Source organism: Pongo abelii, chromosome 8, assembly GCF_028885655.2.
Source record: "Pongo abelii isolate AG06213 chromosome 8, NHGRI_mPonAbe1-v2.0_pri, whole genome shotgun sequence".
NCBI classification, from domain to species: Eukaryota; Metazoa; Chordata; class Mammalia; order Primates; family Hominidae; genus Pongo; species Pongo abelii.
Window position 1 is genome coordinate 71029025 of NC_071993.2, and position 25383 is coordinate 71054407.

Below are 25383 nucleotides of genomic sequence, written 5' to 3' on the forward strand. Positions count from 1 at the left end.
CGGCTGTTCTCTTGAGCAGTGGTCGTTTATTACCATCTGCCTTCTCTCCCACCTAAGTGCATGCCGCCACCCGATGGAAGATTCGATGGACATGGACATGAGCCTCCTAAGGCCCCAGAACTATCTTTTCAGTTGTGAATTAAGGCTGACAAAGATTATCACTTTAAGGTGGATAATGATGAAAATGAGCACCAGTTATCTTTAAGAACAGTCAGTTTAGGGGTTGGTGCAAAGGATGAATTGCACGTTATTGAAGCAGAGGCAATGAATTACGAAGGCAGTCCAATTAAAGTAACACTGGCAACTTTGAAAATGTCTGTATAGCCAACGGTTTCCCTTGGGGGCTTTGAAATAACACCACCAGTGATCTTACAGTTGAAGTGTGGTTTAGGGACAGTGCATATTAGTGGATAGCACTTAGTAGCTGTGGAGGAAGATGCAGAGTCAGAAGGTGAAGAGGAGGAGGATGTGAAACTCTTAAGTATATCTGGAAAGCGGTCTGCCCCTGGAGGTGGTAGCAAGGTTCCACAGAAAAAAGTAAAACTTGCTGTTGAGGAAGATGATGATGATGATGATGACGATGATGAAGATGATGATGAAGATAATGATGATAATGATGAAGATGATGAGGAAGCTGAAGAAAAAGCACCAGTGAAGAAATCTATACAAGATACTCCAGCCAAAAATGTACAAAAGTCAAATCAGAATGGAAAAGACTCAAAACCATCAACACCACCAAGATCAAAAGGACAAGAATCCTTCAAAAAACAGGAAAAAACTCCTAAAACACCAAAAGGACCTAGTTCTGTAGAAGACATTAAAGCAAAAATGCAAGCAAGTATAGAAAAAGGTGATTCTCTTCCCAGAGTGACAGCCAAGTTCATCAATTATGTGAAGAATTGCTTCTGGATGACTGACCAAGAGGCTATTCAAGATCTCTGGCAGTGGAGGAAGTCTCTTTAAGAAAATAGTTTAAACAATTTGTTAAAAATTTTCCATCTTATTTCATTTCTGTAACAGTTGATATCTGGCTGTCCTTTTTATAATGCAGAGTGAGAACTTTCCCTACCGTGTTTGATAAATGTTGTCCAGGTTCCATTGCCAAGAATGTGTTGTCCAAAATGCCTGTTTAGTTTTTAAAGATGGAACTCCACCCTTTGCTTGGGTTTAAGTATGTATGGAATGTTATGATAGGACATAGTAGTAGTGGTGGTTGGACATGGAAACGGTGGGGAGACAAAAATATACACATGAAATAAAACTCAGTATTTTAAAAAAGTAAAAAAAAAACCTTAAATGTAAAACCCAAAACTATGAAAATCCTGGAAGACAACCTAGGCAGTACCATTCGAGACATAGGCACGAGCAAAGATTTCATGATGAAGATGCCAAAAGCAATTGCAATAAAAGCAAACATTGACAAATGGGATCTAATTAAACTAAAGAGCTTCTGCACAGCAAAAGAAGCTATCATCAGAGTGAACAGACAACCTACAGAATGGGAGAAAATGTTTTTCTCTGATGAAGGTCTAATATCCAGCATCTACAAGAAACTTAAACAAATTTATAAGAAAAAAACATTAAAAAGTGGGAAAAGGACATGAGCAGACACTTCTCAAAAGAAGACATACATGTGGCCAACAAGCATATGAAAAAAAAGCTCAATATCACTGATTATTACAGAAATGCAAATCAAAACCACAATGAGATATCATCTCACACCAGTCAGAATGGCTACTATTAAAAAGTCAAAAAATAACATGCTGGTAAGGTTGTGGAGAAAAAGGAATGTTTTTACACTGTTTGTGGGAGTGTAAATTAGTTCAACCATTGTGGAACACCATGTGGTGATTCCTCAAAGACCTGAAGACAGAACTACCCTTTGACCTAGCAATGCCATTACTGGGATATACCCAAAAGATTATAAATCGTCCTATTATAAAGACACATGCAATGCACGTGTATGTTTACTGCAGCACTATTCACAAGAGCAAAGACATGGAATCAACCTAAATGCCATCAATGATAGGCTGGGTAAAGAAAATGTGGTATATATACACCATGGAATACTTGCAGCCACAAAAAAAGAATGAGATCATGTCCTTTGCAGGGACGTAGATGGAGCTGAAGGCCATTATCCTTAGCCAACTAACACAGGAACAGAAAACCAAATACCACATGTTCTCACTTATAAGTGGGAGCTAAATGATGAGAACACACTGACACATAGTGTGGAACAGCACACACTGGGGCCTATCAGAGAGTGGAAGGTAGGAGGGGGGAGAGAAGCAGGAAATATAGCTAACGGGTAGTAGGCTTAATACCTGGGTGATGAAATAATCTGTATAACCAACCCCCATGACACACATTTACCTATGTAACAAACCTGCACATGCTGCACATGTGCCCCTGAACTTAAAATAAAAATAAAAATAAAAATAAGCTTCAAAGACAGTATGGTATATGAGAGTAAGAAATGATCTGTGGTCAGGAAGGGACGAGTGTGATGAGACTAGAACTCATTAGGGGCTGACATCTCTCCTCACCCATCATTCCCATCTTCATTTACCCATCCTTCAATGCCTCACTCAAACTCATCTCTTCTATGAAGCCCCCCAGGTTTACCATGTACAGTTGATGCCCATTATTCATGGATTTAGTATGTGTGAATTTACCTAGCAGCTAATATTTATGTATAACCCCAAAATCAGTACTCACTATGCTTCTGAGGTTATTCACAGAATGTGCACAGTGGCACATTCCCAGCTGAGGTCCAACAAGGCACCACTGCCTTCTTGTTTTAGCTCTCATTGTAAACCAAGACCCTTTTTGTGATCTACAGAATGGCATGTTTTTTGCATGTTTGTGCTTTTGTGGGCGATTTTGCTGTTTAAGGGGACCCCCAAATGCAGTGCAGATGGGCTGTCCAGTGATCCTAAGCACAAGGAGGCTATGAGATCCTTACAGGGAAAATGGGAAAATATGTGTTTGATAAACTCCACACATGAGTTGCAGTGCTGCTGGCCATGAGTGCAATGTTAATGAATCTATAATGTATGTTAAATAAGGTATCTTTAAACAGAAACACACACAGAACAAGATTGTTAACTGATCGGTTAACAAAAATGTTGTAACCAGAGGATTACAGGAACCTAACCCTAATGTTTCCCCTAGGAGCAATACTTAATTGCTAAAGAAATTAGCTTCAGTATTCCCTAATTTATTGCTTGTGGCAGCTTTGTAGAACATATCTACTGCAAATAACAAGGATCAACTGTAGCTGAAACTCAGATGGCTCTCATTTAGAACTTCCTTCTACCTCCTAATTAGCCCATTATTATACATGGCTTTATATTCTAACTATTGGTATTATACTGCCTAGCTCTTTGTTGTGTACCTTTTAATAAATAAGAAAATAATACCAAAAAAAAAAAAAGGGCTGGGCACAGTGACTTACACCTGTAATCCCAGCACTTTGGGGGTCTGAGGCCGGTGGATCACCTGAGGTCAGGAGTTCAAGACCAGCCTGACCAACATGGTGAAACCCCATCTCTACTAAAGATATAAAAATTAGCCGGGCACAGTGGCGGATGCCTGTAATCCCGGGTACTTGGGAGGCTGAGGCAGGAGAATCGCTTGAACCCAGGAGGCAGAGGTTGCAGTGAGTCAAGATTGTACCATTGCCAGCCTGGGCAACAAAAGCAAAACTCCATTTCAAAATTAAAAAAAAAAAAAAAGAGTTTTACACACTACTTCTTGGGCAGCCCCACACATTCCTTTGGGGTGTTACTCATAATACCTGATCTATGCAGAATCAGCGAATTCAAAGCTCTGGTATTTTAGAAAAGGACAGCTTCCGCCTGTTATGTTTCTTTCAGGAGTTTTAGACCTGGTGATACTGTGGCAGCATGACCTTGTGTGAACTCTTGCACACTCAGAATTTTGGCTGTGGCATTTACCGGATGGTTTTCAGCTCTTTATCACCAGATTCCTCTGCTCTGCCATGCATGGGACAATAGCACCAACCTACCATGCGGCATGTCCATTTGATTATCCACAGATATGATCGACATAACTTGCCTCAAGTGGGACCGCCTGCTCCTTGAATATCCTCCACTTGTCTCACTGCAAGTCGAATCAGCTTTCTGGTTTTCATTTAGAGTCATAAATATTCATTTAACCAAAGGATCGCAAAGGCCTCCGTGCTGATCCACATGCAGGCCCCCTCTGCTCTTGCAAGTTGCTGTCAGATCATGGCATTCATCACCACAGTCCCTGCCTAAACCCATTTCTGTTGGATCAAATCCAGATGGCTCACCCTAGCACACGAGGCAGGCCTTTGGAAGCTCAGCCTGCCCCACCTACTTTTCCGGTTTCATTTTCCAGTACGAATTCCTGGCCAGTCCGGCTACACTCTCCACACACCTCTGCACAGGCCTGCATATCCCCTCTCAGAGACTAGCTCACTTGTTTCCTATCTGAAAGGCCCTTTCTTTTCCTCTCTGCTGTGTAAACCACACACACACTTCCACCTGGATCCAAGTCCCACTTGTCTTGACTGCTTCTGTGATTGTCCCTTGACTGGACTCCTACAGGACCTGTCATCTGTCTCGCTGTTCATCCTTTCCTTACATTTTCTGTGTCGTCATCTCAATTCTGCTGTGCAAATTCCTAAAAGGCAGGATTCCATACATTTCTAACTCTCCAGCACAGGGCTGTGTGCAGATTTTTGGATGAAAGTATAAACCTTTTCACTCAACCTGGTTCAATACTTGAACTCATTCACTGCACCACAGATGAACCATCAACTGTATTAGTTGCTTTCTTCAAATAAAATAATTGGTCAGAGAGGATGTAGCCAGCCTCCCAGTACCACTGGTACTGATGCATTCAGGAAAATGTGCATACTGGAGAGATGGGGCTATTTGAAAACAGGAATAGCAGAATTCTTCACAGTGCCAGGACCACAGCAGATGCTCAATAACACGTTGGTTAAATGAATGACATAAGATGTTTTGAGCTCAATTCTTTTGTGTGTAAATATCTCATCGATGACACAAGCCACATGGCATACCTCTGTCCACTACCTCCCAAATAACCGGCTTTTGGTCATTCCCCAAGTGCCCTCCAGGAGGAACCTACATCGACCACTGTACCACATGTCTTGAGAGAGAAGAGGATGTTGACATGGGTGCCGTTGGACACTCCTCGGCAAGAGGTGTTGGTCAGGAAGAGCTCCAGGCCACCAACCAGCTCCCTGGGGATGCTCACTTCAATGGCATTCGATTTGCACAACACGGGGACTGCAGAGAAAAGGGGCCACTGTTAGAGCCAGGAAACCCGAATCAGGAGGAAGGCTTTTAGGAGAAATAATTTCACCCTCACACAACCTGAGCTTTTTGTTCCATCCCCAAGGAAATCAGAGGGGCTGAAAACAAGTTGGTGAATAAAACCACTATTCCTGACTCCCAAGATAATGGTGAAATAATGTTCCTCAAATATACGGTTTCCTGAATTAGGAAATACCAGGTTCGACTTTCAATTCACCAAACATTGGTTTCGAAGTGTAGACAGCATAACTCTGTGAACTGGAACACCTAAGATATTAACTTTCAGCACAAACACAACTTATTAGCAATACAGAAAAAGTGCTGCTTTGATATAGGCCTAAGATACATAACGATACTGCTGTGACTTTACCATTAATTACTGCCTTGTAAAACAGAGACAATAAAAACAGTGTTAGTGCACTTGGGAAAGGCTTCCAAATTGTCCTTGCATTGCTCAGGAAACCATAAACTCTGACTATAAATTTCACCACTTTACCTTAATATAAAAAAGATTGCTTTTCCTTAGCATTCCCAGGTTCTTCTCTAGACTCTGCAAGTATCCTGAAAAGAATACTTGAGTTCTGTCAGAGTCCAATACATGAAGACATATCATAACAATGGTATCGTGCAAAGAAATCAGAAATAGGTGCCCATTACATATTTGTTAGATGAATGAATGAATATTCTGGACATCAAGAACTAGATTTCCAGGCCAGGTACAATGGCTTATGACTGTAATCCCAACACTTTGGGAAGCCAAGGAAGGCGGCTCACTTGAGGTCAGGAGTTCGAGACAAGCCTGGCCAACATGGTGAAACCCCGTCTCTACTAAAAATACAAAAATTAGCCATGCATGGTGGCATATGCCTGTAATCCCAGCTACTCAGGAGGCTGAGGCAGGAGAATCACTTGAACCCAGGAGGTAGAGGTTGCAGTGAGCTGAGATCACATCACTGCACACTCCACCTGAGCAACAGAGTGAGACTCTGCCCAAAAAAAAAAAAAAAAAAAGAACTAGATTTCCAGAAAATAATTCTCAGAGGATTGTTAACCCTCATATCCTAAGTGCAGGGAGAAGAATATGTTCCTCAGGACTTTCAACTGAGTTCACTTAGTTTCAACCCTGTTAGAAAAGACAGGAGATGTATCAATGTCTTATGCTTCCATATTGAGTATTAGTCATACAACTAACCATAGAAAGTAGTCAAAAATAAAAGGTAAACAGCAAAGGAAAGTTAAGTTTTTGGTAATCTTTTCTTAGAGATCTTCTCTGTTAAATGATTCCAGAGTGATGATTCAGCAATACACACTGCTTGAAGAGCCATTGTTCTAAAAGATGAGAACCCTGACACACCTGGGGGAGGAAGACAAAGTGCTTTGGGAGAGGAAGAAGTGTGATCAGAGTAGAGACAAGTCCCCCCGCCCCATGTACTACCTTGGCAAGTGTGGTTATCCTCAGACAGCACCAGGCCCCGGGGACATTCACACTGGTAGCCTTTCTCAGATCCAAGGCAAGAGTGGCTGCAGCCACCATTGTTATTGTGGCATCCTTCAATGTCTGCAGTAGAAACCAACAGAAAAGGGAATCATCTTGCAACCCTCTACCCCAAGAATTCTGGCACTTTGCATCAGGGATTACACTTAACTTATGGCAGCATCCCTGGTGCCTAACCCAGTGACTGGACATTCAGGCAAGACCTCAAGGAATGTTTATGAAATATCATAGTTACAAAGAGCAATCTTCCAACATCCATAACTCTACCCAATTAAGCTGGTCAGGAATTTTGTAGCATGTCCTTCAGTTTGGGTTTGTCTGATGTTTTTCTCATGGTTAGCCTGGGGTTATGAGTTTTTAGGATTAGAACCCAAAAGTCATTTCTTATTTGCTGTAACATTTAATCTACCCAATTTGACATTTTATAGAGCACTATTGATGTAAAAGAGACTGACGGAATATAAATTCACCTGAACTGGCTGGATGGATCTGACTTATTGTGGACTGGCTGGGTCACCTGGCCCTCTCCTCAAATATCTAGGACAAGAGCACTGGGGATAAAGGGCTTTGGGCTGACAGCACACTATAAAAAGGAGGCCTGGACAACATGCTGAGTCCATTCAACCAAACCCTTGGTGATGGTCCTTTCACGGGATAGTTTTGTTTAATTTTCCCTTTTTAATGTTTTACATGTTCAAAAAGCAAACTCAAGCCAAATGGACAAAAAGGAAAAATATTCCATTGAAAACAAAATAATCTACAAGGTGATTTCAAATTTAACAGAGAAAAAAAATGACCTTTGTGGGACTTGGACATTATCTTCTAGGTCAGAGGTTGTCATATTCTAATCTGCACACATTATTACAAATAAAGTTTTATTGGCACATAGCCATGTGCATTCATTTACCTTCATGGCTGCTTTCTCACTACAAGAACAGAGTTGAGTAGTTTCTACAGATTCTGTATGGTCCACAAAGCCTAAAGTATTTACCATCTGACCTTTGGAGAAAAGTTTGCTGACCCCTGTTCTAGGTTAAAGTAAAGAAAGGGGATGTTTTCAAAACATCTGAGATGCTCAGGGAAAGATAAAAACTGATTTCCAATTATAGCTATAACTCTCTCAGTTCAATAATAGTTTTTAAAAAGCAGTTATTTGGAACATCAATAAATTAACAGGATGAATTAGTTTTTGTGAAATGTATGTAGAGAAAAATATGGCAATGAATTACTCTTTGCAATACTTGAGATTAATACCAGTTTTTACATCTGTATATTTTTTTTTTGTTTTTTGTTTTTGTATTTTTAGTAGAGGCAGGATTTCACTGTGTTAGCCAGGATGGTCTCGATCTCCTGACCTCGAGATCTGTCCGCCTCGGCCTCCCAAAGTGCTGGGATTACAGGCGTGAGCCACTGCACCCGGCCATTATACATCTGTGTATTTTTAAAGGATAAAAGCACACCTAGAGGCTTTTGAAATGGCTAAAGATTATATATAATACTATAGAAGAAAGCATAAAAATATGCTATAAGATGTTAAAATGAACATTAATAGCACTTTTTTTCCTTAAAAATTACCTTCCTTAAGTCATTTTATTTCTCTGAGTCACAATTTCAATATCTGTAAAATGAAGAGGTTGCACTAAATGTTCATTCAGGATATTTCCAGGTCTAAAAATACAAAATACAAAATAAACTGAAAATTTAAATTAGCTTAAAATATTTAAGTCTCTCAGGAAGATATACCAAAATGTTTAGAATGGATATATCTGGCAAATGGATTGTGGGTCATTTAAATTATTTTCTGTTGCTCCTCTATATTTTCTTCTACACTTTTATGATAAAACAAAACAGGTCGGGCGCGGTAGCTCACACCTATAATCCCAGCCCTTTGGGAGGCCAAGGCAGGTGGATCGTGTGAGGTCAGGAGTTCAAACCAGCCTGGCCAACATGGTGAAAGAACACGAGGTCAGGAGATCGAGACCATCCTGGCTAACATAGTGAAACTCCATCTCTACTAAAAATACAAAAAAAATTAGCCAGGCATGGTGGCAGTCGCCTGTAATCCCAGCTACTGGGGAGGTTGAGGCAGGAGAATCACTTGACCTGGGAGGCAGAGGTTGCTGTGAGCTGAGATGGCCCCACTGCACTCTAGCTTGGGCGACAAAGTGAGACTCCATCTCAAAAAAAAAAAAAATTAATAATAATAAATAAAAAATAAGTAAAACAAAACAATAAAAATTACTTAAAAACTAACAAGAGCTGAATTAATGCAGGAACAGAAAAATACTGCATGTTCTCACTTGTACGTGGGAGCTAAACAATGGGTACACACAGACATAAAGATGGGACAAATACAAACTATATAAAAAGAGACACAGGGAGCCTGGCACAGTGGCTCACACCTGTAACCCCAGCACTTCGGGAAACCGAGGCAGGTGGATTGCTTGAGCTCAGGAGTTCGAAACCAGCCTGGCCAACATGGCGAAACCCTGTTTCTACAAAAATACAAAAACTAGCTTGGTGTGGTGGTGCACGCCTGTAGTCCCAGCTTCTTGAGAGGCTGAGGTGGGAGGATCACCTTAGCCCAGGGAGGTGGAAGCTACAGTGAGCCAAGATGGTACCACTGTACTCTAGCCTGGGTGACAGAGTGAGACCTTGTCTCAAAAAAAAAAAAAAAAAAGACACTGGGAACTCCAAAAGGTAGGAGGAGGGAGCAGGATGAGGGTCGAAAAACTACCTATTGGGTACTACATTCACCAGTTGGGTGATGGGCTCAATAGAAACCCAAACCCAGCATTAAGCAATATAACCATGTAACAAACCTGTGCATGTACCCCCTGAATCTAAAAAAAAAAAAAAAATTAAAAAGGGCCTTTTTTTTTTTTTTTAAAAAAAAGAACATATAATTATCAAATAGCTTAGCTAAAGAAACATATATGTTTGGACTATCAATAAAACTTAAGGGTTATAAACAGGAATATTAATCCTAAAGTATAACTCACACTTAATTTTCATCTTCTGCTAAAATATTTTTTCAGTTATGGTTATTAGGTTTTAAGATTATATAAGGGAGGATTAACTGCAATCTTTCCAATAAAGTACTCATAAATAATTACAAATGTTTTTATGGAACATTTTATTAATATTCAAATATACAAAGATTATTACATAAAATAATTAAGATTTAAGGAGGACTCTGGATATTACCCCTATTCAATAAAGTTTAGAATACATTTAGACTTATATAAGGAACAGTAATTTAATATTCTGGTTAATGGTCTCTCAGTTAATAATGCAAAGTTTGTTGCATGAAATAAAATATGGACACTAGCCATAATTTTTCCTTTTGGGGTAGTATTTTATTATTTTGAAAATTGCTAGAATAAAGTGAACTTTTGTAAGCAGTACCACAGCTCTATTATTCCACAAATTTAATTATCCTAAGGAACAAATATATGTCCTCTGTAAATAATAACAATTACACCATTTATCTCTCCATATAATCTGCAGGGTGTCATGAGAACTCTGACTTATTAAAGTAGAAGTGATGGGATTTTTTTTTTTAGCTGGAGTCTCTCTTTGTCGCCCAGGCTGGAGTGCAGTGGTGCTATCTTGGCTCACTGCAACCTCCACCTCCCAGGTTCAAGTGATTCTTGTGCCTCAGCCTCCTGAGTAGTTGGGATTACAGGCGCCCGCCACCACGCCCAGCTAATTTTTGTATTTTTAATAGAGACGGGGTTTTACCATGTTGGCCAGGCTGATCACGAACTCCTGACCTCAAGTGATTCACCCGCCACAGTGTCCCAAAGTACTGGGATTACAGGCGTAAGCCACTGTGCCTGGCCGAAGTGATGGAATTTTAGTTGTGACAATTTGCAAGGGTAAATGTGCCTTAGAGAAGGGATATTATCTAAGTTTCATATAATAATGGCAGGCAATTTCCATTTCAATTATTTGATATATATTATTAATTCTTTTTTGTTATTAGTTATATAAATGTATAAAGTCCTATAAAATGTCTGCTATTAAAAATAGATCTAAAAGTAAAATAAAATAGATTATTTTATTTATCTCCCCAAACTATATTCCTCTCCCATAAACACAAAGCATATGGGGAGGAGAGGAAATGGTTTCATGTAAACCAGTTTCTCAAACTTCCAATATGATAAAAATCACCCGTGGAACTTGTTAAAAACACAAACTCTAAGGCCCCATCTTAGCTCCTCTGAAGCCAAGGATCCAGGAGAGGGTCTGGGAGGGGCTAAGCGTAAAAGCCCCAGGTGCTTCTCAGCATCAGGGAAGTTTGGGAAACACAGCTGTCAGCCAGTGGTTATGCTACTGCCTCCATTACCTGGCCAGTCCAGGTGTGCTCCTTGGACCAGCAGCATAGGTGACTCCTAGAACTCATTTAAAAATGCAATATCTTGACCTGATCTCAGACCTTCTAAATCAGAATCTGCATTTTGACAAGATCGTAAGTGATTTGTGGGCACATTAAAGCTGGAGAAATACCGAATATCCCCCCTCCTTTTTTTTTTGAGATATTTTCTCTCTGTTGCCCAGGCTGGAGTGCAGTGGCACAATCATAGCTTAGTGCAGCCTCAAATTCTTGGGCTCAAGTAATCCTACTGCCTCAGCCTTCTGAGTGGCTGGGACTACAAGCATGCACTACCATACCCAACTAATTTTTATTTTTTAATTTTTTGTAGAGATAGTGTCTTACTATGTTGCCCAGGCTGGTCTTAAACTCCTGGCCTCAAGTGATCCTCCCACTTCAGCCTCCCAAAGTGCTGTGATTTCAGGCATGAACCACTGCACCTGGCCAGAACACCCTATTTTTATTTCTCATATAAAAATGTGGCTTTCTGCCTCTTGCAAAATTCCCTCCTGTTAAATCTTAGAGACAAAATCAAAACTGAATTCTGTCCACAGCGTGAGTATTCTCAATGTTGATGAACCCCTTTTGTCATTTCTTTGCACAGCCAAACTGTTGCTCTCTTCGGACATTAAGGCAGTTTCCTGAACATCAGAGAATAAGCCAGTGGCTTCCTTTGGGCTCTTGATTTGGGTCCCTTCTTGCCCATTCTCACCTTCACAAGTCTTGCCATCACTTCTTAGCACACGGCCAACCCCACACTCACAGCGGTAGGAGTTTTTGAGGTTCACACAGATCTCACTGCAGCCACCATTGTTTTGCTCACATTCATTTTTATCTGCAGAAGAGAAACCACACTGTTTCTATACTGCTGAGTGATTCAGCCTTTTCCCAACCCCCCGGGCAGAATTTCCACATCTTTTCAGATCCTGTTGATGCACCTTCCACCACCCACCTCCCCCTCTGATCCAGTATCATCACCCCCACCCACCCGATCTCCTCAACCACGTTATTGGTTCATCTGCCCTTTGCTGAGTGGAAGGTACCTAATTGCTTGCCAATTACCTTCTCTTCAGGGAAAAACAATGGGAAAATGAAGTTCCTTTTGTGTCGTGGGTACACCTACTTATTTGCATTGGTGAGTTTCACTTTCTTTAATGAGTTCCTGAGAAGTTGCTAAATAAATACAAACTTACAAAGTAAAAGTCATGAAAGGAGCTTCCATTACAGAAGGAAATAGCTGATAAAATATTTTGTAAGGCAATTTTCTTTTGTAACATGAACTATTGCCCTCAAAATCTGTTTTTTAAATTAGTATATTCTCACACTGTACTTAAGCAATGATTGCTAACCTTTTTAAGAATCTGATGAAAGGTATGGACTCTTGCTGTAAAAAAATGCACAGTTGGCAGTAAATGTCTACGCTTTTCTTTCTACAAACAAGGAAAAGGAAGCTTGGGAGCTACATTTGTTATAGTCCTCAGGAATAACAGGCCCAGATAGGACATAAACCAAGGACTGAGGTTAAACACTCATGCGGTGACAGGAGGCATGGCCTTGGCCCCAGGAGAGGAGATAAGCTGTGACTGAAACCCTGCTTAAGTCTAGGACCCCAGAAAATGTATCCCCTCAATGAGATGGGGAGAAGAACTTTGCCCAGTGGCCCGGGGAAGCAATAAGGAAACTCTTCCCAAGGCTCTAGGAGGAAGAAAAGCCTTCACAAACAATGGAAGCCCCACGCCAGGGCTCTGCCATGGCTGAAGTACGGTTTTACACTTCCCACATGGTATGGGGAAACTTGAATCTGAGAAATTGATGGAAAATTTGGCCTAGGTCTGATAAAGCATCTGTGATGCCGACAGGAGCATTTGAAAAAGTGCTCTGTGTAAAACTTCCTCAAACCAGGTGCTGTGGTTTGGATATTTGACTCCTCCAAATCTCACAGCGAGATTTTTCTTTTTTTTGAGACGGAGTCTCTGTCACCCAGACTGGAGTGCAGTGGTGCGATCTCTGCTCACTGCAACCCCTGCCTCCCGGGTTCAAGCGATTCTCCTGCCTCAGACTTCTGAGTAGCTGGGATTACAGGCACGCACCACCACGCCCAGCTAATTTTTGTATTTTTAGTAGAGACAGGATTTCACCATGTTGGCCAGGCTGGTCATGAACTCCTGACCTCAAGTGATCCACCTGCCTCGGCCTCCCAAAGTGCTGGGATTACAGGCATGAGCCTCAGTGTCTGGCCTCATATTGAGATTTGATCTCAGTGTTGGAAGTGAGGCCTAATGAGAGGTGTTCAGGTCTTGGAGGCAGGTCCCCCGTGAATGGCTTGGTGCTATCTTTGCAGTAATAAGTGAGTTCTTGCTCTATTAGATTAGTTTCAGCATGTTTAAAAGGAGCCTGCCACCTCCGCCTTCTCACTCTGACTTCCTGTCTTGCCATGAGATCTCTGCACATGCCAGCACCCTTCACCTTCCTCCATGAGTGGAAGCAGCCTGAGGCCCTCCCCAGATGCTCAGTCTCCTAGCCAGCAGCATCATAAACCAAATAAACCCATTTTCTTTATAAATTACCCAGCCTCAGGTATTCCTTTATAGCAACACTAAACAAAGATACCAGATGACACGAATGGTGTCCTACAGAAAAAAACTACAACAGAAGACCATTTGCCACAAGACACTTACATGAGGAACGATCCACTGTGAGAGAGCATTAGCGTGATAATTGGAGGCTTTGAACTGGAGATAACAGAATTATCCAGAAAAATCCATAATACAAGTATTTAAAGAATTAGTAAAAAGATAAAAGAAAGGATAATAAGCAAAATAAAAGAAGTGTGTAAAAAGACAAGGCAGAACTGAAAACAAACAAACAGAACTTGTAGAAATGCAAAATGTAGTTGATATTATTAACAATCTTTATCAGGGCCCCTTCTTTCCCTTTCCTCATTATACTGCCTGGAAAGTAGATGGTTAGAGGCCCACAGCCTTCCTGGATGTAGACATGGTGACATCCGTGCTTGGGTAGGTCACTTAGAAGGCTCTATTCCAAGCCTGGACTGCTTATCTTGGACTGTAGCAGGACAAGCGGCAGACAAAACTCCTCAGACACTGAGTTAAAGAAGGAAGGACTTTATTCGGCCGGGAGCTCCGGCAAGACTCAGGTCTCCAACAACCGAGGTCCCCAAGTGAGCAATTCCTGTCCCTCTTAAGGGCTTACAACTCTAAGAGGGTGCACGTGAGAGGGTCGTGATCGATTGAGCAAGCAGGGGCGTACGTGACTTGGGGCTGCATGCACTGGTAATTAGAACAGAACAGAACAGAACAGAACAGAACAGAACAGAACAAGACAGGGATTTTCACAGTGCTTTTCCATACAATGTCTGTAATCTATAGATAACATAACCGGTTAGGTCAGGGGTCGATCTTTAACTACCAGGCCCAGGGTGTGGTGCCAGGCTGTCTGCTTGTGGATTCCATTTCTGCCTTTTAGTTTTTACTTCTTCTTTTTTTTGGAGGCAGAAATTGGGCATAAGACAATATGAGGGGTGGTCTCCTCCCTTAGGACTGATTTTTTTTTTTTAATATGAGAGAGAAATAAACTTCTACTTATTTAACCCATCATTATTTGGGGTTTATTGTTATAGCCAATGAAGACACTCTATGCCCCAGCATAGAGTATGCCTAGCAGTAACCTGCTAGAGAAAATCTCACACTATTGGGTAAGGTATCATTTTTATGTTAATTCTAAGAACACACAAAACAATGCTATCTATTGTTATGGGTACATACATAAATAATAAAAGCATTAAAATGGGACAAGAAGAACACATGCTAACTTCAAAACAATGATTACCCCTGGAGGGTGAGAAAAGAAAGCAGGATGGTGTGGGATGGCTTTATTGTATTTACAAAATTTTATTTAAATTAAAAGAAAAAGGGGGCTGGGCATGGTGGCTCACGCCTGTAATCCCAGCACTTTGGGAGGCCAAGGTGGGTGGATCACCTGAGGTCAGAAGCTCAAGACCAGCCTGGCCAACATGGTGAATCCCTGTCTCTACTAAAAATACAAAAAAATTAGCCAGGCATGGTGGTGGGCGTCTGTAATCCTAGCTACTCTAGAGGCTGAGGCGGGAGAATCACTTGAACCTGGGAGGTGGAGGTTGCAGTGAGTCGAGATTGTGCCATTGCACTCCAGCCTGGGCAACGAGAGTGAAACTCCATCTCAAAAAAAAAAGAAAAGAAAAACAAAAAGGAAGCAAAACTTAACTCTAGTTAAATCTAGGTACATGAGTGTCTGTTATATTATTTTCTTGTATGCTGCCTGAATAAATTATATAATTTAAAAGAAATAATTAAAATTATTACATTTAAATAAAAACTAAAGGAAAATTGACACATGCTCACAAACACAAAACACTGTCTACAAATTTCAGAGGATTCATCATCTCCCTGAAGTCCCACAGACCCCACATAGGAACTTGGAGCTTTGATAGAAAAAGATTGTCTAAGATAAATTAAGGAAGAGATGTGAATGATATGCTACCTTTGATGTTTAAAAATGGCCAATAAGTAAACATATTGATATGATTTGGCTGTGTCTGCACCCAAATCTCACCTTGAATTGTAATAATCCCCACGTGTCAAGGGTGGGGCCAGGTGGAGATAATTGAATCATGGGTGCAGTTTCCCCCACACTGTTCTCTTGGTAGTAAGTAAGTCTCACAAAATCCAGTGGTTTTATAAATGGGAGTTCCCCTACACATGCTCCCTTGCCTGCTGCTATGTAAGATGTGACTTTGCTTCTCATTCATCTTCTGCCATGATTGTGAGGCCTCCCCAGCAACGTGGAATGGTGAGTCAATTACACTTCTTTCCTTTATAAATTTCCTTTATAAATCCAGGCTTGGGTATGCTTTTACTAGCAGCATGAGAACAGACTAATACACACACACATATATATATATATATATATATATATATATATATATATATATTTGCATTTTTAAATCTGACTGTAGAAACCCTGGAAGCACATATAAGAAAATAATATAACCGTTTCCTTGGGATGGAGTTGGGGAAGAGGGAAATGGGGCAAGAGGGTGACTGACAGCTGGACAGTTTGCTGTATACTTTTTCATGTTGTTTAATTTGGGAACCATTTAAATGTATTACTTCTTCAAAAGTTATATTAAAACAAAAGCAAAGAAATGCATGAACAACTCCTGGCTTAAAATAAAGCCAAATATTTTTGAACAGAAATACATGAGGGTAGGCAGAAACTTCAGGAACCACTATTGCCCCTACCCCAAGCCATTTAGCATTAAATCACATACTCAAAATCAACCACACGAGACCCCTAACAACTCCTATGGCAGAGCCGAAACATGCTCCACAGGATGGTCAGTGGGGTTCATTTAGGAGGCTTTATTTATTGATGTATTTATGATTTTTTTTTCTTTTTTCAGAGACAGGGTCTTGCTCTTTCGCCCAGGCTGGAGTGCAGTGACACAATCAGAGCTGATGGCAGCCTTAAATTCCTGGGCTCAGGCAATCCACCTGCCTCAGCTGAGACTACAGCTACTTTGGAAGGCTGCCACCATGCCTAGCTAATTTATTTTTATTTTATAGAGACGGGGTCTCACTATGCTGCCCAAGCTAGTCTTAAACTCGGCCTCAAGCAATCCTCTTGCTTCGTCCTCTCAAAGTGCTGGGATTACAGGCATGAGCCATTGCCCCTGGCTCATTTAGGAGACTGAAGAGCAAAAGCTTTTCTAAAACAAGAAGCTACTTGGGCCCAGGATGTCGAAGCTGCAATGAGCTGAGATCACACCACTGCACTCCAGCCTGGGCGACAGAACAAGATCCTGTCTCAAAAACAAACAAAAACCAATAAGCCTTTTATGCTCCTTTCACCTTAATCTCCTACCTCAATCCTGACCTGTTACTGTTCTTCTTGGGGGACCAGGGTAGGGCAATCTTCCCCTTTCTCTCTAGACTTGTTTTACATCTACTTGAGTCTGAATCCAAAAATCTTCATAACATTAAAGAGAAAGAGAGATAATATTCAATCTTGGGGTTTTCATCTCTGTTCTCTTCTAGTTATAGACAACATAATGTAAAATTCAAGAACTCTGGATTTCCTACGGACAATCTGACTCATCTTTCTTGCTACTCAGAACAACCAAAATTGTATCAGTGAAGCTAGAGGAGTAAGTCCTTAGATAATTCTAGAACAGTGCTGTTCAACAGAAATATAAAGCAAATTACATATTTAAAATTTTTTAGTAGTCACATTAAAATTTTTTTAAAAGAAACTGGTGAAATTAATTTTAATAATATATTTTATATAACCCAATTATATGCAAAATATTTTCACTTTGATATATAACCAAGATTAAAGATATTATTAATATTTTTAGAAACAGAGTCTCATTCTGTCACCCAGGCTAGAGAGCAGTGGTGTAACCATGGCTCACTGTAACCTTGAACTCCCAAGTTCAAGTGATCCTCCCATCTCAGCCTCCTGAGGAGCTCAGACTATGGGTACATGCCATCATACCCACATAATTTTCATATTTTTTGTAGAGATGAGGTTTTTCTTTGTTGTCCAGGGTGGTCTCGAACTCCTGGGCTCAAGCCATCTGCCAGCCTCAGCCTCCCAAAGTGCTGGGATTACAGGTGCGAGCCACCGTGCGTGGCCAAACATCAGTTTTAAAATTAAAATAAAATTAAATTAAAATTCAATTTTTCAGTCATACTAGCCACATTTCAAGTGCACCATGGCCACCTGTGGCTACTCTAGTAGAGGGCACAATTCTCCGCTGTCCCTAATCGTGATACAAATTTGGCGTGGGGCTTTTGGTCCAGGCATAGACTAAAAAGCAAACACCATTCCAAGTGTTTGGAGACACAATCTGGGAAAATGACGGTGCTCTGAGGCAGGAAGAGTTTTTGATTTGTCCTTTCGATCCTAATAGCCTGATTCTTCCTTTGATGAGTTTCTTACCAAAGCATGTCTGCCTGTCAGGGCCTAGCACAGTTCCTGGAGCGCATGTGCACTCGCTGGTATCTGAGCAGCTGCCATGGCAGTCCTCGTCACAGATGTCATAAAAATCTATGGAAGAATAAAGATTATCTTCATGAGAGGAGGAGACCAGAAGACACTCTTTCATTCTTTTTAGAGATGGTGCGGGGGGTCGGGAGGGTGGTATCCCTATGTTGCCCAGGCTGGCCTCGAACCCCTGGGCTCAAGCAATCCTCCCACCTTGACCTCCCAAGTAGCTGGCACTACAGGCATAAGCCACTGCATCCAGCTGACCCTCTTCTTGAGAGAGCCTCATGAGCGCAACCTGGAGGATGAGTTTCCAGCCACCATCAAGCGAATCCTCATTTTTCAGGGTTTATATAAACTGATGGAAAACAACAAACTAGGGCATCTTCTGTCATCTAGATCAATGATTCCCAACTTCAGATCCACAGGCCCTTGAGTGGCCATAGAGTTTCTGCAAATCTAAAACCTCACCATACAAGAGCTATAGACTAAGAAAGTGTTATGTCCTACTCTTCTAGTGCTCTATTTTTAAAATGAATACAGATATTGACAGGATTAATAACACAGAAATTAAAAGTATTACTGACATAAAGTAGCTTCTTCCCATTGTATATCACTTAAAAAAATCAGTGGACACTAAACACAATCTAACCACATGGATGTCTGATTATCTATCTATCTATCTATCTATCTATCTATCTATCTATCTATCTATCTATCTATCTGTCTGTCTATCTTAAAAAGGGGTTCTCCATACTCAAAAGTTGGAAATCCACCATTTAGATAATCTAAATCAATGTTTCATTTTCTTTTTTTCTTTTTTTTTTTTTGAGTCAGAGTCTCACTTTGTCACCCAGGCTGGAGTGCAATGGCACGATTTTCCGCTCACTACAACATCTACCTCCCGGGTTCAAGCAATTCTCCTGCCTCAGCCTCCCGAGTAGCTGGGGTTACAGGTGCCTGCCACCACGCCAGGCTAATTTTTGTATTTCCAGTAGAGACAGGGTTTCACCATAGTGGCCAGGCTGGTCTCTTGGCCAGGCTGGTCTTAAACTCCTGACCTTGTGATCCACCTGCCTCGGCCTCCCAAAGTGCTGGGATTACAGGCGTGAGCCACTGCGCCTGGCCCAATGTTTCATTTTCTAATGTTTTGTTTGAATGGAATTCAGACAAAATTAAAAAGAACTCATCAAAGTCATAGCTCCTTTCCCCTTCTATTTCTTCAGGAATTTTTCGGAAGTTCTAAGAAGAGATCTCAGAAATCAAAGGTATCTTTAGCCCCACATCAATGTTGTTCAGATTGAGATACAGTTGCCACTGTAACTGCATATCCTATAATTGGCACTTTTGGACTCCACCTGTGGCCTTGTTGGTGGAGAAAAAGAGCACAGGGAAGGTACTCACGACCACAGTAGACGTGGAAGCAGACGCTGGGCTTGGTCAGACGATACACATAGTAGCCTCCAGGGCAAGCCTTGACCTCCACCGTGGTGTTCCAGAGACAGCAGTTCCCATTGAAGCTGGCACAAGCCTGGCGTTGCACAATGCCGTCACCTTCTAGGGGGTGGCTGCCATTGAGCCAGACAGGTGCATGGGTTCCACAGTGGTTTTCTGGTATGCAGAAGGTAGGCATGGCATCTCCTGCCATGCCCGTGAAGTGGTACCACTCCCCATTCACATGGTTGTCACATAGAGGAGGACCTTGAGACTCATCCAACTGGTGGTCAGTGTTCCTCCAGGGCTCATTCAGGCTGATGTAAGCAGAACAAGGATCTAGGGCTGGAAATGAAAAAGACACCTCAGAGTACCTGGGGTGTTTTGGATCACACCACCAACAGCCCAAGTCCACCTTCTTGGTCTTGCATTTGGACATTTTTGAATTCCAGAGAGAAATTAGTTAAGGTCCCAAAAAAATAGCTGTTTAAGGTTTCTCAGGTTGATTTAAACATGTTGCATAAATGCCCTTTTCAAAATTATTTCAAACCTAAAGTTAAGTGTTAGCATTGAACTGAATTTTTATCCAGAGTAATTATTTGATAGAAGGATAGTTGTTCAGACCAAGGGAGGTTAGGATTAAAGACTCACTGAACTCTGCATGAGTCAGACCATACTCTGAGTATTTTGTTCATACCTGGAGACTGTATTATTATTATTTTTGAAACAGGGTTTGGCTCTGTCGCCCAGGCTGGAGTGCAGTGGTACAATCACGGCTCACTGCAACCTCTGCCTCCTGGGCTCAAGTGATCCTCCCCACTCAGCCTCTGAAGTAGCTGGGACCACAGGCGTATGCCACCACACCTGGCTAATTTTTGTATTATTATTATTTTTTTTTTTTTGGTAGAGATAGGGTTTTGGCATCTTGCCCAGGCTGGTCTTGAACTCCTGGGCTCAAGTGATCCTCCTGCCTCAGCCTCCGAAAGTGCTGGGATTACAGGCATGAACCTGGCGCTCGGCTGGAGACTGTATTTTATGAAAGTAATTGACAAACTTGTTCAGAGAAAGTTGACCAGACTTAGAAGGGGTCCTAAAAATTATTTACAGGAGAAGTTGAGAACTATCATTTTGAAAAAAGAAGACTGAAGAAAACGCATATTAGTTTAAAAAAATCTGGAATAGGCGTGTGGAAGAGGAATTAGCTATTCTGTTACAAGAACAAGAACGAATTATGGGAAAGCACGTTTCAGTTCAGCTATCCAGTCATGGAGAGGCTGTGTCACAGTGCAGTTAGCTTCCAATCCTTGGAAATTTTCAAAAAAGTATTTGGCTGGCCATTTGTAAAGAAGATTATAGGTGGAATTTTGCATTATTAGAAAGTTTGACTTGATCAGGAATGTGTAAAAGCTCATTCCACTGAAAAGAAAAAGGCCTCGGGCACATGTCACCTACTTTGAAATACACAGTATACTAGCATGTAGTTACCAGAAATATTCTCAAAGTGAATTTTGGTATATATTCTACCAGCTTATTGAAAATACCAAGAACTTTGTGTATTCACAGTTAACCATGGCATTATTATCCTAGCTGTCATATAGCCAAGTTTCTCAGGCATACATATTTAGTGCATAAATTACAAGGACAAATATCTCAACCAAAACATTTTATTGTGTGTCATGAAAACATTGAAAAACAACATTTTGGCCAGGCGCAGTGGCTCACGCCTGTAATCCCAGCACTTTGGGAGGCCGAGGCGGGTGGATCACCTGAGGTCAGGAGTTCAAGACCAGCCTGGTCAACATGGTGAAACCCCACCCTTACTAAAAATACAGAAATTAGCTGGGTGTGGGTGGCACATGCCTGCAATCCCAGCTACTTGGGAGGCTGAGGCAGGAGAATCGCTTGAACCCGGAAGGTGGAGGTTGCAGTGAGCCGAGACCACACCATTGCATTCCAGCCTGGGCAACAAGAGTGAAACTTCGTCTCATAAATAAACAAACAAATAAATAAATAAATAGAAAAACAACATTTTAATGACTAAAGAACCAATATCTCCAATATTCTCATTGCTCCCCTTAACTCCAGGGAAACTAATTAATGAATCAACATAGGTAAATTGTCCTTATGAAGAATCTATGAAACCAAGAAATTCTAGAAAGGAACATTGGCCAGAGAGTGCTATATTATCCTTCTTAATGCACATGAGGTTGACTTACGTAACTGATATCATAGGCAGGGAATTCACATTACGGCCAATACATTTTGTGGGCAGGGAATTCAGTATTTGCAAATACTGCACAAAAATTAAATATGAATGGGCCATGATCACCAAATCTAACTTGTCTAGAAAATACTTTAGATTTTTCCAATCTACATATCCACAATTCAAAGTTAAGTTTACTCTCTAAACTTCAGTCACATGTAGAGAAAAGTGTAGCCCACTGCTAATGGCCTCCAAGAAAATATGACAATTTAAGACAAGAAATAAGTGGGATATTGCATTTTCTGGAAATAACACGCAGGGTTGCAAATGGCAGAAACAACCCTCTTTCTTTAAAATGCCCCTTATGTATCTCGGCTGAACCCTAGACCATAATCCTTTGAGGGGAAGAAATATCCTCAGATTCTTTCTCCCGTCAAAAGGGACAAATTTCTTCCTCCTTTGCTCTCCCAGCCGTGGCTTTTTCTTACAAATAAGGTTTCCAGAGCAGTTTCACAGGTGATTATAGAGTCATAGAAATATTTGATTCCTCTCCCTGGCTCTAATTTTATAAGAAATGGTTAGATACTTAACTTTCAATCGCTTCTACAGAAACTCCTAAACCTCTCTCAGTAACTATTTCCTTATTTGTAAAGTTTTTCCTTCAAGTTAAATGTCATTTCTTGGGCTGTTTGCTAAAAGTTCACTTCCTCCCCTGCTGTAGGGGAGATAGGGTATGAGGAGGAAAAATTTATCTACCATCTTCTATAACTAACTAAATAACACATATATATTTTTAAAAGTTAACCATCCAATACTTTCTGACATTTAATGTACCCATCCCACTCTACCCCCTTTTAAGGCAGCAATCCAATCTAATAATCTGGCCACTGGTCTTATATCCTGTTTTTAATCTCAGCGTGAAGCCCAGAATCTGGTATTGCGCACATTCATCCTAAAATGCTGATCTATACATCTCAATGCGAAGGCTTCAAAAAGAACAGCTTCCTGGCCTGCCAGAAGCTCCTCAATGGTTTGCTAAGATGCCCACTTGCCAGCTGCCCCTCTGGTGTCTTCCACCAGGACCACGCAGGGCCAAGGGCAGGGAACCATGTCTGTGTCCCCGCCCTTTTGCCCCAGGGTTGAGTCCTCCAACCCTCCAGGTCCTATCCGGCAGACAGCCACCCCTGAATCACAGCCCCCTTTTGACCCTGTGACTAAGCTTGGTCGGGAAGCGCCCCCCCTTTCCTGCTCCCTCCTCTTCCATTCTCCTCCCTCATCACCCCACTTTGCTTCCCCCTTTCCCATCCCTTCTTTTCCTTCTTCTCTCACTTCCCCTGTCCTCTCAGGGCAAACACCAGCTCCAGTCCCCAAAATTCCCCCTTTATCATGCTTCTGGCATTGAGCCAAATATCATCCTTGAGGAGCTGGGGGGTTGGAGGAAAAGATCTGGGAAGGGCGAGGGTATATGGAAAGAATGGGGAATACAGGAGGTACTAGAGGGAGAATAGGTAAGGAGAAGGGTGGGAAGAAAGGGGAGTGGAGATTTTCGGGAGGACAACTTTCTGAGCGACCCTTGGGTTAGTTATTGGCAGCAGATAGGGGGTGATTAATGACAGGTAGCTCAAGCATACTTTTTGGAATAGTTTTGGATTTACAGCATAATTGAGATGATAGGACAAAGAGATCCCACATACCCCACACCCAGTTTCCCTTCTTATGACACGTTACCTTTAGCCATACATTTACCACACATTGGCATGGTACCTTTGTCGCATTAATGACCCACTATTGATACCTTATTATTAACTCAAGTCCACACTTATTCAGACTTCCTTAGTTTCCACCCATATCTTTCTGTTCCAGGATCCCACATTACATTTAGGTGTCAGGTCTCCTTAGCGTCTCAAACCACCATTTTTATTTTTATTTTATTTTTTTTTGAGATGTTGCCCAGGCTGTTGCCCAGGCTGGAGTGCAGTGGTTCGATCTCGGCTCACTGCAACCTCCACATCCCGAGTTCAAGTGATTCTCCCGCCTCAGCCTCCCAAGTAGCTGGAATTACAGGCACGCAACACCATGCCCATCTAATTTTTTTGTGTATGTATTTTTAGTAGAGACGGAGTTTCACCATGTTGGCCAGGCTGGTCTTGAACTCCTGACCTCAGGTGATCCACCTGCCTTGACCTCCCAAATGCTGGCATTACAGGTGTGAGCCACCGTGCCCGGCCACAAGCCTATTTTTAATGTGTATCCTTTCAGGTACTAGAGCAACCATGAAGAAATAAACCAGGGTCAATTAAATACTGAGCTACTCAAAAGTGTCAAGAAGGATGGTTCTCTCCATCTCACCCCCACCCTCTGTTCTGGTTAGTACTCATATTCTACTAGAAAAAGATGCAAGAGAGAAATCTGTTAGTAACTGGAATTGAAACTTTTCTTTGCCTGATTGGCCAGTTTTGCACCAAGCCTGAGGAGGGAGACAATTTAAGATTCACTCGATCTGCGTAAAAAGTCTTGTTTTCTGATATAAAGACTAATGAGTTTGGTTTATCCAGATCTGTGCCCCTCATAGCAACAGAGCTTTCAGTCCCTTGCCTTCATTAAAGAAAAACTCTATGCTCAACTTTAATTTTTTTTTTTTTTTGGCTCTTCAAGTTGGAACTATAAAAGTGCCTAGAACACAAAGAAGATAGAATTATTTTTACACATACTCCGGAAACTAGCTAGTGAAAGCTGTGGGATATGGCAGATCCATGGAAATTTTGGAAGTCCAGGCAAGAGGCTAAATGGAACATGTAACAGAAATTCTCTGGAAATCTATTTTCAAGGATTATCAGGGACTTTTCTTACAAGATTCTAGAGCTAGCATTTAAGGTACTGGAATCTAGTTCTTAATCATCTGTACATTACAGCAAATTGCTACAACAAAAAGTGCATTGTGCCAAGTTCTTGACATGAGACTCACCCACGGGTGACACGGAGGTGCCTGTGATGAAGAGGCAGGTGAGAAGCAGGAACGGAGGCATCCTTCTGGACCAACTGCCAGAAACACTGGAAAATCTTCTTAATACTGGTGTTCCTTTGTCCCCTTCTCTTTCAAGCACTTTTTTTTTTTTAAGGCCTCTAGGCTCTCACGAGAAAGACTTTATCAGCACTGGTAGGGGCTTTATCAGAGGAAGAGGATGAGGATGAGTGGGATAAGGTGTCCACAGCTCTGGCCTTGGCCCCAGAGAGAAGCACTGCTTTACACTGTCAACAGCGTTCCTTTATTGATAGTTTTCTTTAGGAAAAAAAAAAACACAACTCACAATCCCTCATCCTCCTATTGTTTTCTCTCAAGAATTCCCTGCAATGAAACCGCAGTATCTTATCCAGAAGGGAATTCTAAATGAGGGACATCCCTTCACGTCAAATTCTTGCTTTGTGACTTCTAGGAATTGATTTCACAATGTTGCAGCCACAGCACTGCACACTAAACGAGAATGGATGAAGCCAA

The 25383-nt window shown here is 41.5% G+C and overlaps 1 protein-coding gene and 1 pseudogene across 1 annotated transcript in view; one reads left to right on the plus strand and one right to left on the minus strand.

Moving 5' to 3' along the window:
* Nucleotides 1-24973, minus strand: part of OIT3 (oncoprotein induced transcript 3) — a 39446-nt gene extending 14473 nt beyond the window's left edge. The window contains exons 1-6 of the mRNA XM_002820830.5: nucleotides 24853-24973; nucleotides 19655-20029; nucleotides 18206-18313; nucleotides 11916-12038; nucleotides 6766-6888; nucleotides 5143-5303 (exon numbers count right to left, since the gene is read on the minus strand). Of these exons, the coding sequence (XP_002820876.3) occupies nucleotides 5143-5303; nucleotides 6766-6888; nucleotides 11916-12038; nucleotides 18206-18313; nucleotides 19655-20029; nucleotides 24853-24913 (951 nt within the window). The 5' untranslated portion in view covers nucleotides 24914-24973. The remainder of the gene's footprint in view (nucleotides 1-5142; nucleotides 5304-6765; nucleotides 6889-11915; nucleotides 12039-18205; nucleotides 18314-19654; nucleotides 20030-24852) is intronic.
* LOC100442207 (nucleophosmin-like) lies at nucleotides 74-1208 on the plus strand (annotated as a pseudogene).
* Nucleotides 24974-25383: the final 410 nt, after the last annotated feature.